Source organism: Drosophila guanche, unplaced genomic scaffold (assembly GCF_900245975.1).
Source record: "Drosophila guanche unplaced genomic scaffold, DGUA_6, whole genome shotgun sequence".
Lineage (NCBI taxonomy): Eukaryota > Metazoa > Arthropoda > Insecta > Diptera > Drosophilidae > Drosophila > Drosophila guanche.
Genome location: NW_022995760.1, coordinates 167,848 through 186,781, shown reverse-complemented (window position 1 = coordinate 186,781; position 18,934 = coordinate 167,848). Strand labels below are relative to the sequence as shown.

Here is an 18,934-nt window from a genome sequence, read left to right as displayed (position 1 = left end):
TGGGGGGGGGGGGGGGGGGGGGGGGGCCGGCGGGGGGGGGGGGGGGGGGGGGGGGGGGGGGGGCTACACTCTGGACAGGGTGTGGGGGCGTGGCAGTGGCAGTGGGGCAGCACATAATAAATGACAAAAATACAGAAACAAGAAATAAAAAAAGGAACAGAATTTCCTCTTTTGGCGATTTATCAAAGAGGCGACAAATCTCAAACAGCCGAAGCCACATTTCTCACTGAATCCCCCAGTGGAGTCAGGACTCCAGCAGCAGCAGCAGCAGCAGCAGCAGCATTGACTAACGGAAGGACAACAATCGGGTGACAAAAATGTGTCCGAATATCCAGCAAATGCAAAATTATTCATAAAATATATCTGGCTGGTGGAGCAGCACAGAAAGCAAAGGATGGGCGTTAGGCAGGAGTACGGCAGCAGGCAGGTCTCTGGGGTGGACACATGTTTTGTGGCAGGCAGAATACAAACATAAAACACACAACAAATTAATGTTGCAAGTGTGTGTGTAGCTGGCCGGTCCAGCACCAGAGCTGACCCCGGGAACCCCAATCCGAATCCGAATCCGAATCCGAGTCCAAATTCCGAAATCCCTCCACCATTTGACGCCTGACGCCTGCGGTGTGTGGCCCATGCCCCACTGACCCTCTCTCTCTCTCTCTCTCTCTCTCTCACTATTTCCCCGTCTGTTCCGATAAGCCGCTTAGCAGTTTGGTGCAGCATAAATATGTGGAAAAAGATGTGAAAGGTGGAGGGGAACAAATAAGAAAGAGCGGTGAATGAGTGGAGAAGGAAACGATGAATAGGCCAAGAATTCCACATGGGAATGGGTACAACCGATTCACAAAATTATAATCGAGGAATAAATGTATTCGAGTAATTAAATTAAGCAAAAATTCTCATTTAAAAGCCCCCTCTTCTATCGACTTCCAATCTGCAATCGTTACCAAATAATACCGGTGTGAATGTGTTATCGGTGCGTGCCTTTCCTACCGGTTTTCTCAGCAGGAAACCCTGGCGGAAATATCATCTAACCCAAACAAAAAAAATTGCAAATTGCATTTGTGGCGAGCCTTCTGCCTTTTGCTGCATGCCCCTCACCCTGCTCTTCTTCCTCTGCCGCTTGTCGCTTTTGACATTTCGCTAAGGTGCAGCGGGGGCGGATTTCCACCAAAATAAAAGCAAAACACCAAAAAAAAGTAAAGAGACACGAGCGTGAGAGAGAGAGAGAGAGAGAGAGAGAGGATCAGAGGCAGCGTTGGAGGGAGGACTCGACTGTGTGGCCAAGGAGTGCCAAAAGTTGTTTGTTTGGGCCATAAATCTGTTGATGTTGTTGCTTTTCGCCTTGCCACAAACTCTGGGCTGTGTGGCAGGAGGCAAAGGATTGTGGCAGCAGCGTCATGACAAGGGGGTGATGGGGCAGGGAACGCCTGTTGCGGTTTTAAGTTTTCTGTTTACATTTTGCATTTGGCCAAAAATCGAACTGACAAGCGGGTAGCATGAGCCACGAGGCAGGGGGGGCACGGGACACGAGACACGGGCACCCATTGTTGGTTGCAAATTAAATGTTTTGCGTTCCCTCCCACCGTGCCCCGCACTGGGCCACTCTTCTTGCCACATTATTTGCAATGAAAAGTAAAAGTTTTCTGCTAAATTTGTTTGCTGCTGAAATATTTGTATCTTTAGGTTAAACTGAGCGCGAAAAATGAGGGATGGATGGCTAGCTGGTTGGAAAGAGCGAATGTCAAAGATGAAGAGCCCAGCAAGAGGCAAAAGGCAGACAAAGAAAAATGAACGGAATTATGGGATACCCTATGCCCTCCATACACAAATTTCGTTTGAAATGGATGCAACTGTTGCTGGAATCTCTCTTTTGCGTGTGCCTTGCCTTTACAGGGCATCATCATTCATTGTGCAACTGAGACTAAAAGCCACCCATCCACCCACCCATTCGAACTCCCCCACTGCCAAAGAAGACAATGGAGCCACAAACACACACACACACACACAGAGAGACACAGAGTTTTCGATGCAATAAAAAGCGAAAATCAAATGAAATTAGGTGCCTTCCGAAAATTAGAGCTAAAGCTGGGCTCCAGTCTCGCACATTTCCACATCCCACAACGATACTAAGACATCCGAGAGATACGAATAAGATATGAATAGATATATTAATATATTCATATATTTTGTATCGCGAGTGCATAAATTATGTGCAAAAAGCAAACGAAAGATTCGTTTTATGGGTCGCTGACCATTTGGCCTTTTTGGCCATTCATTTATGTATTTGTTTCTGTTTCTGTTTTTGTTTTTGGTTTGGTAATTAAGTTTCAAACGCATTTGTTGTGGGGCACGTGTGTGTGGCATGTGGAGAAGCGGAGGCAGCCAATCGGTTGGCTGGGCTCTCAGGTCAGGGCTGGCTCTTCTCCGAGCAGAAGATCAGCTCAAGCGATAAGAGAAAACGATCTTGAAGATATGTATGTACCTATGTATGTATTTACAAAGAATCCTGCCACTAAATTCGTATCCAGAAGAGAGGACAGTGAGCGCTTCATCGATATTCACTGGGAAGCCTCTGTCGCTGGGGGAGTCTCCCAATCCACTTCATTGCATAAGACCGAACACCGCAACACTCATTCTCCACTCCTCTGCCTGCTCGTCTTCCTCCTACTCCAACGACGACATCGACGATGACAATTTTCATCGAAAGAAACAGAGACGATCGATTGTGTGGAAGCCAAACCCTGGGATCGCCATGGAATGAGCGTCGGAATGTGGCAAGGGAGCGGGAGGGGAAGGGTGAGCAAGCGATAGAAGAAGGTGGGAAAATACTAAGGAAATCATGAAATTTTATAACCGCCAATCGATGGGTTCATGCAATTTTCATTCGAGAAACTCGAGAGACCAAGAAGACAGAGACTAACAGATGCAACGGCACAGCGAGACAGAGAAGGACAGAGAGAGAGAGAGAGAGGGCGAGAGAAAGAGGTAGATGAAGGGGAGCCACATTGTGGGTGCAGTGGGTGCCAGTGGTGCCGGTGGTGGCTGAGTGGCTGAGTGGCGGCATGAACGGGGCTATGCGGCAAGAGGCCGGGCTGACAAGCGGCAGAGGATTGGCAGAGGTAGCGAGGGCATGGAAGCAGCGTGGGGCTGTGACAGACGGAGGGGGCCAGCGGTTAGGTGTGGGATGGTCATATTTTTTTTTCAAAGAAAGAGAAACGAAAATGCAGACGAGGAGAAGAGAAGATGGTGAAGCAAAGGGAGAGGCAGAGGCAGAGGCAGAGGCGTGCGCTCTTCAAAATGGTTTTGCTTCATTGCACAAAAAAGGTTGAAGCTCTCGGGTGCCCCCTATTCGCCCCCCGCTCCATCTCTCGCTCTCTACCACGCTCTCTGCCTTCTTCTGGTATTTTTTTCACTGTGTACCACTTCTGCCTCCTCTTCCTTCCACTCCAACGAATGTGCCTGTCGCCCCTACTCTTCTGTTGCACTCTTCCTATCGATGACTCTTTGCTGCCACTAAATGAGGCATGAGCTCTCCAGCGGCTGCTTGCCTCTCGCTGTTGCCAGGGGCATATTCAGGCTAAATTTATGCCAAGAGACTCTTCCCCTTTCCCTTCCTTTCCCGTAGCCACATGGCGGAGAAATCCCTTTGCACAGGGTATTCCTCTAGTCGTTGCACTGTGCTGACACCTTCACGATGGGTGCTGGGGTTGGGGCGGTGGCATCTGCAGTCGTTGACAAATTGTTGGAGCCCAAAAATAAAACACAAAACGAAGTCGGGGCAGCATCCAAGTTCTGGGAGCACCGCGTCACCGATGGATTCGAGAGATGCAAAGAGTATTCGCCAATAAGCGAAATATGTCGATGACAATTGGAGGCTTAGCTGTGACAAGAGAGGGGGCGGCGGTGTGGCATGGTACAAATTGAAAGCAAAAACGGGGCCAAAAGCGTGGAAGCTGCAGACAAAAAAAAAAAAAAAAAATTGAGCAGAATATTTTGAATATTTTCACGTGCATTTGCATAAACGCGAGAGTGTTGCACACAGAGCGCAAGTGAGAGGGAGAGAGCGATAGCTTGGGAGCTTGCGGCACAGTGCCGTTGACAAGGCTTGGGGCGTGGGCGGGGCTCCAGCAGCGGTGGCAGCAAAAAGCTTTTTTGGCAATTTGCCTTCAAATCGCTTCCTTTTTTTGCCAAGTGGAGGCACCGCAAAACCACTCCTACCCCACGCCTCCAGGATCTATTGCCACAGGATATGCAACGAGGAAACGAGGCAACGGTGGAAAGAGGCAGGAAAAATGGGGCGGCATAGAGCAGCAGGAAAAGAGTCCACAAATTTTAACGTTAATAAACAAGAAAAAATGGGATAGGAGCTCTCCCCCACCCACCAACCACCAGTCTCTGCTTGCAACTGCAACACCCGGCCACCCCCTCTCAAGCAGGAGGCACGTTGCACCATGCCTCGTTTATCTTCTTACGGGTTTTCCGACGCGGTAACCGGTTCCAAAAACAGGCCCCAAAGAAGTCGCCTCCAGTGGAAGATGAGAGAAGAAAAGTCCAAATTGAAGTCCAGGAGGTAGCCTCCTACCTAGATTCTCAAATGATCCGTAGAAACCACAACAATTTTGGCCCATATTTCCATTAGAAAATCACTAAAAATTTGATCTAATAAAATGCATTGATCTTTAGTTACAAACCACACGGAACATCTCTCTTGCTCTCTCTCTTTCTCTCTCTTCTCTGTCCATCTGTTTCTTTCAAGAAGCTTTCTTTTCTTAGCTCTTCGTTGGCGTGACCCTGAATATGGTTTCATTTCTATGTCTACTCTCCTTTACCCGCTGAAATGCTGAGTGAGGGAGGGGTGGAGTGCAGTAAGCGAGAGCATAGATTAAACCAGGCCTCTCTTTCTGCATCCCCCGCCGCTTTGTCATTCACTAGCTAACACTGCGCTGCGCTTCGACTTCAAACATTCGTCTGCGGCTGACCGAACACGCACTCGAACTCGAACACGCACGCATACGCATCCGCATACAGACATGGCTACATGACGAAGAGGCAGCCAGTGCTAATGATCATTGCGCAGCAGTTAATCATCATAAGGCGGGCAAAACAACACATGGGTCGCTGGTTGATGTCGCTGTATGAGCGTCCCACTCCACTGCACTGCACTCCATCCTCGTTCTCGCTCACTCAGGAAGAGCTGCAAACAGCTACAGAGGAACAGCAGATGGACAGTGGAAGCAGCAAGTAGCAGGAATTTCTATACGGGACAGCATACACAAAAACACACACACACATGAAAATAACAGCAATATCTCGCCCGCAGACGCCGCAACCGGAGTAGTAAGCAGCGCAGCAACCGAGCAGCAGCAGACATGGGAACCGGTTCTTCGTTTGCATATTTGTTGTTATTATTCATTCTGCTGCTTTGTGCGCCTTCTGCTTCCTTCTATCTCTCTCTCTTGATCCACTGTCCTTCTATCACGATTCTCTTCAGCTTCTGCTGCTGCTGCTGTCTTCTGGTTAAGCATTAATTTTCTCGCTCTCTTTCACAGGAATCGATCGCCCGCTCCCTATCTCTCTCTCTCTCTTTTGCTGGAAGTACATCTTTACTTTTGGAGTCCAACAACTTTTGCCGTATAGTCCACAAAAGTCCACTAAATGGAAGAATCACAGATCACAACATAGGGATTTGCAGATGAGTTTAGTTTATTGATTCATTCACTCTGTGATCACATGTACCATTCCATTTCCGAGTATGCATTATCAACAATACTTTTTCTCATTTTCTTCTGTCTGTCTCTATTTCTTGTTAAAAATCTACCAAAATGCCAACAATATAAAATATGCAACCAAAGAGCAAACACACAAAAGTCAACAAAATAGAAATGCAAAGAATAAACAACGGCAAAGCCTCACGATGCAGCCACGCCACCATTGCACCCCACTCTGTGCCACACCTCTCTGTCTCTGGGCAGCACATGCCCCATGCTCCCCTCACCTTTTTTCCTATTACAAGAAAAAACCAACAAACAATTGGCGGACGAAGCATCTGAAAGAGTGGAGGGCGATGCGCACACACACACAATTTTTGTAGCACCAAATTATTCACACCTTCACTCCTTCCACCTGCCGCGCCCTAAGGTAGTGCAGTGCACTCCACTCCACACACTCCACGCCCACTCGAGACGCACACAATCTCCGTCCCTGCCCCTGCAGCCCAAAAAGCCGCAGCCACAAAACTCCGAAGGCGAAGCCCAAATCGCGCACTGAAACACCGCATTATTATTTTAATTACACGATGGAAAAAACACACACACACACACACACAACAGCAGAGAGGGTGGGGCATGGCCATGCCACAAGAGCAACATCAGAGTGGAGTCGACCATAGTAATACCCTCCGAATCAATGTAGAATGTATGTATAATACCAAAGAGTGGAGTGGTCGATCATTTTAATGGATTTTCGTGACTTGTTGGTGCTTGAATGTGTTTGGCTTCCTTTGCTTTTGCCACCAATACGAGTAGACACCCTTTCAACCACTTGTGGCGACGTACATACATATGTAGCTTCAGCTACGACACCAGCTTCACCTCTTCTTTGTAAGCAAAATGTGCACTCCAAACCACGGACAAAAATGGCTATTGGTTCTTGCTGAGCTCTGCGGGTTGTTTGGTGGTGCTGGGCACACGACACACGACACACGTGTTGCACAAATGTGCGGCATTACATTTTGGGGTAGCATGAAATCTTCAGCTGAGAGGCACTCGAGAAAAAAACGGTGCACAAGTCTGCGCCTTAGGATTTAGTGTGCCCCAAAAATCTCCCTTAAGTCTGAAAATATAGCAAAATGATGGTAAAATGCATTTCAATTTTGGATTTTTCATGTTCAATTTTCCTTAAATATTTTCCGCTAATTGTTAAAAGATTTCCAGCATTAATATTTGTGGCCCTTTTCAATTGAATTTCTGTCACATTTTTTGGCTCAAAATTTCAGCAGCGCTAGTGTCTGAGGGGTACGGGTGGCAGCAACTGTGTGATCACCGTGGCCTCAAGGTCTTTCATGGCTGAGCTTTAGCTTCAGTTTCGGTTCTAATTCCCACAGAAAACTCCACCATCTACAGATCCATCGTTAAGCAGTGTCACACAGAACCAGACAATTTGCTTCCGACCAAGCATATACCCTGTGAAAATTAGAAAAATAAACTCTAAACAAAACGATTTTTTCGTAGATGATGAGGTATTGAATCTGTGATTGAGGCATTTAATCTTCTGAGAGATACGAATAATGCCTGCCATCAAATCGGCTCTTCGATTACCCTATGAATATCCTAGAAGACCCGAAGATAAAACATGTTTCCCTCTTTGTCGCCTTGCTTTTGTCGCTCTCCTCCCGCCACTTCTCTGTTTCTTTTGCCCCTCTTATTTTTTTTTTGGCATCTTTCCGTCTTGTGCCACGAAATTCTTCTCAATTGTCTTCTGCCGCGAGTGGTTTTTCGCTCGTTTTGGCTTGGAAATTATTTTATATTTAGCCTCTTTTTTCGCTGCTTCTGCTGTTGCTGCCTCACGATACGCAGACATTTCGTGTGGCACGATGTGAAAAGTGGCAGAGCAGCAGCGCTGCCCCCTACTCTTTCCCCTCTATGAGGCGGCTGGGGCTGGGGCATGCAACTTAAATATAGAACTGCAAACGGGGTCTGCGGCGAATGCGAATACCAAGGAGCATGCCACACGCAAAGGCAGCAGCAGCAGCAGCAACAGCAGCAACAGCTCTCAAAATACATACAATTGAGCGATGATTAAAAGCGAAAGAAAACGATAAACGAAAAATGATAAATCGATGAATTCATTCAAAATTATATCCGCTGTGGTGGAATCTGAATTGCATGCCACACTGTGCCTCCAACACTGGATGCAATTGATCTGAATGAAACCAAGAAATTAAAATACCATGAAATTATCTTTAATATTCAACAACGTTAGAACATTGATAGAACTTTCGATTTTAACAGACCTTCTACTGCAATGGATTTTGTGGCTTTTGCAATAAATTAATTGCTAAAAATCATGCAAAAATTACAATTATTCTGAAGTTATTCTCAGGCAACTTTCTGAGAAAAAAAAAGGACAGAGCATCGATTCGATTTTCTACGGCTGCTATGTACTGTTTTGAACACTAAAAACCCGTCAAATCCTACAAACAAAAATCACAAAAATCAGTTTTGAGTTCAAAGTGAAACGAGACGGACAGGAAAAAAAGAATTTAAATTCTCTCTCTCGATTTTTTCTGTTTCTACATTTTTTTCAAAATGGATTCGGAACGCAGTTTTACAGTAAAGCTCAGCGTTAATGTGGGGCCAGTGCGCACCCTCGAGTCGTTCATCATGTATCGCATAGGCAACAGTAAGGAAAATGAATTTTTCGTTGACCACCAGGTGAGTGCACGCCTCCCAAGGCATCCTTATAAAGTTGCAATAGCCGCTATTCCCACTGCCTACTGTAGAACATGGCAGCACTGCATGCTTATGCCTATAAGATGCAAAATGGAGTGACACGAATGGTTGCAATCCATGGCCTGATTAAAGTCAATGGCATGAATGTATTTCAGATGAATATCGGCCCGGAGGATGCGGATGTGAATGGATATGTAGTTCTGCAGATCGGGAAGGTTTTTGCATTGATGCAGATCACGGAAGATCCACCAAATGGGTCCTTGATGCAGCCCAGTTACTACTCTTTTGAGGAGAAAATGGATGACTTGCTGCACATTTGGGGAGATTTCGATTTGTAAGAGGATTTAGCAAGGTTAAATATCAATAATCGTTAAGTATTGATCGATTTTTATCGATTATTGGTATATATTAAGCACATATCAAATGAAACCTAGCAATAATCGATTAACACTCCACAAATTACAAAAGATATTTCAATAAACGATAAATAATCAATTAATTAGCCACATAATATACAGAATACACAATCGATACATACAATATCAATTTCCAATTAAATGAACCATTAATCAAGCTATTAATCGATTAGATTTATCGATTATTTAATTAGTAACGATGAAGTAACAGAAAACAATATTCACATTGAAACACTTAATAACAGACTTTTATCGATCGCAAATTGTTTGTCAAATCTTTTCCAACACTGCCACAAGGAAACTCACAAAATAAACACTCGAAACCCCATAAACGAAATATACATCCATGTCTTGTAACTTGTCATCAATAAATAAACACTTTAATACACGAATAATCATTTCTTTTCATCGACTAATCCCGACTAATAGCTGAGAAATATGCCATTCCAATTAACCCATTGACAGACACCACATCAACCCGCTTCCCCTCTTTGGAAATGTGTTGATTTTGCGGATATAACCAGACCGAAACCGAAACCCGAAACCATTTCTCCCTCTCACATTCTGCTACCTTTCCCCTCCACACCAAATTCTGCCTCCAATTACGCGACTCTGCAATAGACGGACGCGTCAGACGAATGCCAATTCATTTTGCGGATATGACACGAATCTATTCATCCAACAATCCATCCATCCATTCAACCATTTACCCACAACTTTTTTTTCGGGTGAAATATGAGATGGGTGGGGGCTCCATGCAGAGAAAGAGCGAGGGGAAAGGCGGTGTGTAGCTCATTAACGACAGCTACCTATCGAATGTCATGCGAATATCGTAATCATAATCCAATTTTTGTTTGCTGTTTCAGCGGGAAAGGCAGGGGGCAATCAAATCAAAAGTACATCAAAAAATGGTTTTGATTTTTCTTTTTTGTGGCGATTTTAATTACTGGATGGGATCACAATGCAAGATAAATAGATCCCAGAAGAAGCCCCCCAAGCGCTGGGCCGCACACGATTTGCACACACACACACTTTCCCTTCAGTGGTGCCTGGCTCCTCCGGCCTCTCCTTGCCTCAACAAACAATTCAGATAAAAGATATCATTCATTTAAATGCAAATCGAAATGGAAAGGAGAATCGAAATTGAACAGAGATAATATTAATGATCTTTATTTTTGCGACGGGTCTCGTATTTTGCAATTAGCGCAGACAAAAGTTTAATTAAACAAAAGGGGTTGTCTTTCGATGAATAATCGATTTCATTCGATGGGAATCGAATTTGAGAATCGAAATCAGAGAAGTCTTGACTGTTAAATCCTACAGGGTCTTCCCAATTTCTGTTTCCTATGCACTCCAGGAATAGCAGAGACAGGGAACGGGAAGAAAATGGCCATCGCAGAAAAAAGACTAAACTGAAAACCAAACGAAAGTAAAGGAAAACACGCAAAAAAAAGACAACGTTCACAGAAGAAGAAACAAAAAACTAAACCATAAACAAAAATTTGTGTAACCGTTATTATCATGACGGGTCGTGGCCATCCCCTTTCCCCTTCTACTACTTCGCACTCTTCGATTATGAAAGAAAGATTTTGTAGCTGCAGCTCCCTCCTTCTCACACTGACAGACTCTATCTCTCTTGCGGACCCTTTCTTTTTGTTTTTTGCATCAGAAATCCATCGTTTTACCATTTAGTTTTTTTCGTTCTCCCTCTCTCTGTGTTTCCGTCTCTCTTTTTCATTAATCCAATTTGTTTTTGCTGTGGCAGCAAAGGCTGTGGGGTGTGCAAGGGGCAGGTGCTAATTCAATTAGCGGCTTATCGATATGCGCTCACCGTCTATCAATTGCGCGACTATGTCTATCGCTGGAGCCCAACCCCCTCCCCCACAAAACGCAGCATCTTCCACACTTTGTCGCGCTAAATGTTTTACCAGAAATTAGAGCGTCGCGTCGTTGCCAGGCAGAAAGCAGTAATTCAGACCGGCAGAATTCCAGTAAACGACAGCGCAGCCCATATACAGAACGAGAGCGAAAGGAAGGGAAAGCAGCGCAGCGCAGCGGAGCGACGGAGAACAAGAAAAACAAAATACAAACTGAGATCCTCTGCCGCTGGTGCTGCTTTTAATTGCATTTCATTGCAGCCGCACTCTTTTAATTTTTGCGCAAAACACAGTGACGGGGGAAAAGGGATCGTGATCCAATCAGTGGAGCACTTAAAGGGGGGCCTCATACCGCTACGCCTGCGCACAACAGAGAGAGCAACAGGATGCTAAAGTTCACACTCACCTTCTGATGTTGATGCTGTTCTGCTGCTTCTGCTGCTTCGTTGTTCTGCTTCTAAAAAAACGCGAAAGAGACACAGAGAAAGAGAGAGAGAGAGAGAGAGAGAGTGCTGCCAGCTGCGGCGCTGAGAGGATCAGGGCCCTTCTGCTGGCGGCGGCGACGCTGCCTTGTGCGTGTGTTTGTTTTTTTTTTCGCTGCTGTTTCTGTTTCTGATCCTCTACTCTGCTCTTCTCTTGTGATGCTGCTTCTGTTATTGAATCCGGTTTTCGGATCTTTATTTCAACTTGTTATTTCTCTTTCTGTATCTCTCCTTTTCCTTTTCTCCTCATGAGAGAGAAAACACTGCACTCGTAAAAAAATTGCACTTGGAATTTGTTTAGAAAAAAAAGAGAACACACACTGCCCTACACAGGCACAGCACACACACGAACGCACGCAAAGAGGCAAAATAACCTACGCAAAGACGCGGCTCAGCAGAGAAAAACAAAACACGAAAGCGCCGCCAAAAGGAGGAAACAGAGGACGCTGATGACGACAATGGTCCTGCTCTTCGGTTCCTCTGTCCTGCTCTGTTTAAATGTTTAAACAATTCATTTATTTACCACGGGCCCCGAAAAAGCGCGGAAGATGGGACGCAACGAGTCAAAAATACGCAAAACGGGTAAACGGCAAACGGTAAACAACGCGCGTGGACCCAACCGATTTAGTCAACGTTCGGGATTGTTGTGTCGAGCCGCTCGTAGCCGCTTAACACATGTTGCCTGCTGCCGAGCAGATTTGGTCGCTGCAAACGTATCGGTGTTTTCCCAGCATTTTGGTAGCACTACAAGCAAAGGCAAGCAAACGGCCGGCCGTTTCGTATGTTTTTCGTGTTTGAATCGAACCACCAAGCGCAACCTTTGTGCGATGGGAATAGCCGGCAAATCCCCCGTGTCAAGCATGTTCGAGCAAGCGACATGCACAACATGTTACGTTCGAACATGGAAATGGCCATCTGGCTTGCTGTAATTTCATATGAGTTTGTTGGAAAAAAGCGGAGAGCAAGTATATTAAATAAATTTCAATGTGTTTTTACTCTCGTTTTCGTTATTTCAAGGGAATTTGTAATAAAGTCATTATAATATGTGCTATTTAGCTTTGTTAATGCAGCGTTGTCATGATGTTTCTCGCATTGTTCTAACAATTGTTTAACAATTATAAAAACATGTTTTTTACGTAGAAGCTTTACACAATAATTATGACACCATTTTGGAGGATATAGGAGATAGTAATCCATAGCTGTGTTCCTCAATTATGTACTTGCTCCATTAAGCTTTTCTTGATATAGCATTTTTACTCCAGCCTAGCCATGTTCGAGCCAGCACTGTCCCTGACCCGTTCAAGTCGTTCGCTGTTGCTCGGCCGGTTCGGTGCTGACGAGCACGCCTGCGCGCCTGTCGAGCCGGGGCGCAACAGTTTGATTATGTTGCACCTCGAGCATGTCTGATGTTGTCTGTAGCAGTTGTTAAGTTAACATTTGGTTGCGCAGCGTCTAATAAATTAACCTCCATCCCTCTCCATCAACTAACTAATCTGTTACATGCACACTCACTCTCTTCATCTTGCCCTCTCTCACTCTTTTTGTCGTTCTCATCTGTCTGATCAGCCTCCAGCTCGAACACTGTTCGATCGATGAACAACAGGTGTGCGAGTGCGAACGGGAGGCTAGAGTTGGGGTGCGTGTGCGTTTGAAGCGAGCATTTGCATGCGTTGAATGTCGGTCTTCCCTCCCTCGTCACCATCTCGCTATCACACACAAACTGCCCATGACTTTCAGTGTTTTCTTATGCCAGAGCGTCGGATTGGTGTGCAGTGTGGAGAGGGGGCGGTTAATTAAGCAGCTACTCATTTGCGTGCACTGCAAACCAATTGCCAGTCAAGTGGCTGGGAGGGGGTCGAGCGAGGCAGCTGACCTTGAACATCGACGTGCTGGCCCCCGCCGACCCCCGCTCAATGCCAAACCGTATTTAAAGTTCCTCGCTGTGTAGGTGGGGAGGGAAGTGTACTAAAATGGTAAGGGGTGTTAACTATTACATATGTACATATGTACATGCCCTTATGTACTGAGTTTCATAGGGTATCCATAGAGTCGTTGCATAGAAACTTCAAATGTTTCCAAAGGTTATCCGATCTTCCCGCTGCGCCCTCTCCACTGCACTTCACTCTCTCTCTTTCTCTCTCTCCTTCTCTCTCTCTCTCTCTCTCTGTCTGTCTCTGCCTGTCTCTGCCTGTGGGTCCAGCGTCCTTATCGGCACTCTCCCAGCCTCTGGATTGACAGTTATAATTACTTTAATGATGATTTCAGCTCCAGTTGACTTGTGGTTTCCAGGGAGGAAAGAGGGGCAAAGGCGAAAGCCGTGAGCGCGGCTGATGGGTGGGCGTGGGTGGCACTGCCAGTGCCAGTGCCAGTGTTTGTGGGCGCTTTAAATGCAATTATGCGCTGCATACTCTTCGCGGGGCTTTCCCGCCCCAAAATGACATTCGCGGGGTCTGTTCGCCAAAGGGTACCAAAGGGTGAGGGCAGGAACAGGAGCAGAGGGGATTGGTGTCTGGCTGGAAAAATGAATTTAATTGCAATGCGATGGCGATTCGAATTAAGCCATATGCAAAAATCCAAAGGAAGGAAAATTGAGAGGCGATTATTGGGACTACGGGATGTCCTTCAATAGCCACAAAAAAATCAATCCTTGAGCACCTTACTTGTGTTTTTTATTATGTGAGATAAAAGCCAGAACTAGGTTCATTTTGAATATCATTGCTTTGGCATTTATGGAAACAGACCCATAAAAATGCATACCCCTTGTATACCCTTTTTGCCTGCCTGCCACATGAGGAGACTGGCAGCATCGATTGGCGGCACTGCAGCGCATTCAATTGAAGATATTAATGCAAATTAACCCATTAATGGCTACCACCATGAAAGGAAAGAGAAGCAAGCAGCAGGACATAAAATCTCTCTCTCGAGTCTCTGCGTTATACGAGTAATCTTAAGCAGCTGGGGAGCAGGTGCTCGTGGCCAAGATTTACCCACAAAAAAGCACACAAAATATAAATAATTCATTCAAGAGTATTATTGAATTAATGTAGGAAGGCACAGGGAGTATTTAATGCATCATTATACGCGGTACTCGAAGAATAAATAGGGTATATTGTATTTGTGGGAAAAAGTGGATGTATGTTACGCAGAGAAGGAAACTTAACCGACCCCACAATCAGCATCAATAGCCGGGTCTATGTACATCTATCTGTCTGTCCGTCTGTCCGTCTGTCCGTCCGTCTTGTTGAGCGCCTGGATCTCAGAGACTATAAGAGCTACAGCCACCAAATGTTTCCTCCAGACTGCTGTATGCTCACACTGATATAAGTGTATTTAAAAAATTTGCCCGCCCCCTTCCGGCCCCTCAAAGATCGAAAATCTTTGAAGATAAAATAAATCTAAAATCCCGATTCCGTAGGGTATGACCATACATTCAGATCACTGAATTGGGATTAGATTGGATTATTATTATAGCCAGAATGAAGAAATTAACTTGCAGTGGCTCCCCCACCCCGCCCAGCAGTTTTTTTTATTTTTTGAACATTCTCTCATTCCACAATCTGATTCTTGCAGTTTGCGTCTCTAGGGGATGAAGATGTAGATGACATATGTATGTATGTAGAAAAAATGTAAGACGTAAAGAGTTAAATTTGACAAAGTTTACGCTTAGGTACAGATGTACTACCGAGTACAGGGTATACAAGTTGTGACGCGTAAGAAGCGTCTCACACGTCCCTCCTCGTTTTATTTTTGCATCTATCCTTTACCTTCTTAGGCAAATTTTGAATGCATTTTGATGGTTAATTGGATCAAATGTTCTGCTTGAAGGCACAAGCAATCAGGAGCCAGTTGGGAATCATGTGAGAGTCATGTCAAGCACTTCCTCTTCACCTTCCCCGCCACTGCATTCCCTGGCATTATGCTAACAATTATTCAATTAACCAATTTCATCCCTCGAGACATTGCAATTATTTTAAACCCCGCTGACACAACGCCAAAAATAAAAAAAATGTGGAAACACAAAAAAACACCCACAACTTTTGGCCAACAAGGCGTGGGCGGAGGGGCCGTGAAGGCGTGGCTGACAACAATGTTGGCAGCTGCATGGCAGAAAACTTTGGAAACTTTTTAAGTGACTTCTAATAGCGAATTATGATGCAGCCCGAGGAGGTGTGGCAGGGCGGGATCGGAGGCGTAGGCGGATTCGGGGGCTTGGGTGGTTCAGCCAAGAAAGCCAATTCTTGTGGCCATGGCCATGATGAGGAGAACGGGGATGCAGGGTGCAGGGCGGAGTCGCGGCAAAAAGTTCACGCTTAAAACTTGACAACGATAACTTCATTGAGAAAGCAGTCCGGAGAAAGGGAAAACACATACAAACACAAACACATTCATGCAAAGAAAAGACACGAAGAGAGCCCAAAAGTGTGAGAGAAATTTTGAAGATAGTTAGGCCAAGGTTCTTCCTTCCTTCCGTCCTTCCTTCATTTCTTCGTGTTTCTGCTGCCGCATGTTGCACGAGTGTGTTTGTGCCGCGGATGTTGCTTCCATATAATGATATAATGACAGAGTGCACTCCGACTTTTTTGGGCATCAGGGGCGTCCTGTGGCTACTCATTTGCTTAGACCATTCCAAGCACATGGAACGAGAGCCAAGTATCGCCCAAAATCAGTGGAAATTATTTTGTATCTTCTTGGGAAAATACGTCTCCAAGTCTGAATGATTTCACAAGTTTTCCGTATATTTCTGCATCTCTGCCAATATTATCGGCATCATCATCATCATCTATCTGTGGAACGCATGCCAGGAGCCAGCTGCTCCTCGGTTCTCATGCCCGACGAAACTTGCTTTGGGAAAGTTGCTCGTTTTAATGAATTATGCGTACATTGATAATAATTTCTTGGTTAGCTTCGTCCTCGTAGTTCTGGCTTCCAACACGGCGCAAGTTGATTTTTTGGCCACAGCCCCTGCCCCTCTCCAGCATTCTGGCAAGCCATCAAAACGCCTGCAGGCAGAGCAACGTGCAAGAGCAAGAACGAGCGTGTTGCTGTCTGCACTAATATAAAACTTTTTTGCACTTTTAATAAGGCTGCGTTTATGATGACAGTGGCGGAAAAAGCAACAGCAACAACAACAGAAAGAGACAGAGAAAGAAAAGGCAAAGGAAAAGTGTAAGGGGGCGAAGCTGCACATACCACACCACTTGCTGGCATCATCTGCATATGACGACAAATGTCAAAAAGTCGAGAACTTTTCACCATGGAAAACTCAAGTGAAGGTGGAAAGAGAAGAAAGTAAAAGCGTTGGAACGTGGGTAAAGCTGTACACCCAGAGAAAGAGACTGAAATGAAAATAAGAGCAGAAAATGGAGAGATAAGACATCGATCAAGAAATGGAGAAAATTATAAATGGAACTTCAATGGAAAAGTATACACAAAAAAAAGTAATTTAAGTCAGCAATTAATTTAAAATTAAGAAATATCGTTTGGTTTCATCAACTGGGGAATAATGCTTTGTTTCTGTATGTTTTAGCAAATCATTGCGATCAGATGAGTTTTACTGGCAAAATGTTACCATGAAATCTTTTATACTCGTGGAACTCAAGCTGTTGTCTTCCCTCCGCACTTAATTTCTTATCTAGTTTTAAGGCTCCAGCTTTAAGCTCCAAGGTTGTCTGGGGTGTTAAGTTTTATTTGCTGTTTAACATCTGATATAATGTGCACAAGTTCCTCATTGAAGGTCAAGTGTTTGATATTCCTAATGAATCCATTATTTTGTTAAAAACAAAGATAAGCACTCCCAAAAATTTCTTTGTGAAATTTCATTTCGAATACCTTTGGAAATTGCTTTAGAGCAGTCCCTAGCTCCTTCGATCATTATTTGCACTTTTAGTTGCCCTTTGTTGTGGGGGATATGCGGGTAATTCCAGAGGATATTGCATCCTTTGATGTGTTCCTCCTCCTGCTGCAGCAACCTCTTCTAATTGAGTTGTTTGCCCTCGTTGTTGGCTCGATGTTTGTTAAGGGCATTTAACTGCATTAAATTTGCCAGCAGATGGAAGCCACTTAAAGAGCCAAAACCAGAGGCGGCACGGAACAGAACAAGGCCAGAGGCAATCCAGAGAGAGTCAGAGTCAGTCAATGGTATTTTAATAGAGCCTAATGGGCATTTTAATTGCCTGGGAAGAGCTCCACAAAAAGGGTGGGGTGGTGCGGCATGGGCGATAAAAGTCACACGAATTGTAGGCGTGGAGCACACCCACACACACAGACGGACAGAGAGAGAGAGAGAGGGAGAGAGAGCACAGGGCTTTATCTTTATGAATATCGCGACACTTTATGAAGGCCCCCGAAACGACAACGACGACGATAAAAACCAAAAATACGTGTCCAGCCAGAGCTCCGTCTATGGAGAGCTGGAGCTGTGGGAGGGAATTACTGGGACAGGGGACAGGCGTGCAGGGAGGCGTACAGTGTCACGTATCTGACAGATATGTCTCTCCAGATACATGCAGTACTCGTCCGTCTGTCCGTCTGTCCGTCCGTCCGTCCGTCCGAGTGCCACACATGATTGTGGCACTGTTTTCGGATCTGTTTTGGCTATCTGGGTCGTAGTACGAGTGCGAGTGCGCATATTCCCTCTTGTCACCTCACAGCTTCTGTGATCTGGTTCTTAATGATTTCTCCTTTTCTCTATCTCTATGGCTAACTCTCTTTCTCTTTCTGTTTTTGTTCTCTTTGTTCTTCTTGTTCTGGCATAATTGATTGAGTGACCGCAAGGCGATTAGAAAAAGGTTTGACACACTTCAGAGCTCTCTGATTGATGGATTGAGAGAAAGAGAACGAGAACGAGAGAGAGAGCGAGAGAGAGAGAGACTTCTTTGGCTTAGCGAAAGCTAAAATCGAGGTGGAACGAAACGGTGGCTCTGGGTGAACCAGTGTACCATTAAATCTATGGCTGATCTGCACGATCTGACACTGTCTCCCCTTCTCTCTCTCTCTCTCTCTCTCTCTCTCTTTCTCTCTCTACGCCCTGCCCAACGAGTCTGTGAGTCTCGACCGCTTGGGGCTTGGAGGCAATCCTTTCAATGCGGCGGGGGCCGAGCCATGTTATACAACTTAATGGGCAGGCCGGCAGTCGGCAGTCGGCAGCAACAAGTTGGATGTCATCATCGTCACCTTTAACAGCAGAAGCAGCCGCAGAGACAGAGTGGCAGGCACTGCCAACGGCCACTGCATCATGATCTGCAGCATCTGTTGCCCAACAGCATGCTGCACGGGGCATGGGGCAGGGGCGTACCAGCAAAGGGAAGATCATCTAGCGAGTTGCATAAGTATCAAGTAAAGGGATCGCAACAACAAGAAGGAAAGCGCGTGAGCAGTAACTGGTAAAAGAAACACAGAAAAATCAAAGTAACGAGTAACGAGAGTCAGAATTGTGAGCACTATGCAATAGTTGAACCGATCTAGCGAGTAACTCGCAATGGTAACGAGTGCCTAGCGATGAGAAACAGAGAAAATAAGTTTACAAGAGAGAGACAGACCAATAACTCGTCTTTTGTCATTTAAAAGTAACGAGTAGCGAGTACAGCGAATGAATCTTTATATTTGCTGCCATGAAACCTTCTTTGGAGGCCCCCTGAGGCAGTCGTCCATTGGGTCTTGTGTTGCTCTACGCCACTGCCCCACAAAATGCACACAGTAGCCGCCGT

General features: G+C 45.4%; 2 protein-coding genes across 2 annotated transcripts in view; one reads left to right on the top strand and one right to left on the bottom strand.

The window, feature by feature from the left end:
- LOC117590725 overlaps positions 1–11,184 on the bottom strand; it is a 72,174-nt gene extending 60,990 nt beyond the window's left edge. Inside the window, exon 1 of the mRNA XM_034283634.1 lies at positions 11,153–11,184. The gene's annotated coding sequence lies outside the window, so the exon portion shown is untranslated. The remainder of the gene's footprint in view (positions 1–11,152) is intronic.
- LOC117590733 lies at positions 8,285–8,962 on the top strand. Its single transcript, XM_034283641.1, has 2 exons — positions 8,285–8,435; positions 8,504–8,962. Exons 1-2 carry the CDS (start codon positions 8,310–8,312, stop codon positions 8,789–8,791), a joined length of 414 nt encoding a protein of 137 aa, XP_034139532.1. The 5' UTR covers positions 8,285–8,309; the 3' UTR covers positions 8,792–8,962.
- Positions 11,185–18,934: the final 7,750 nt, after the last annotated feature.

Bases quoted from the DNA above. Each gene is read 5' to 3' on its own strand.
- LOC117590733 (XM_034283641.1), top strand. From the start codon at position 8,310: ATGGATTCGGAACGCAGTTTTACAGTAAAGCTCAGCGTTAATGTGGGG. The intron at 8,436-8,503 runs GTGAGTGCACGC...TGCCTACTGTAG, and splicing joins AATTTTTCGTTGACCACCAG to AACATGGCAGCACTGCATGC.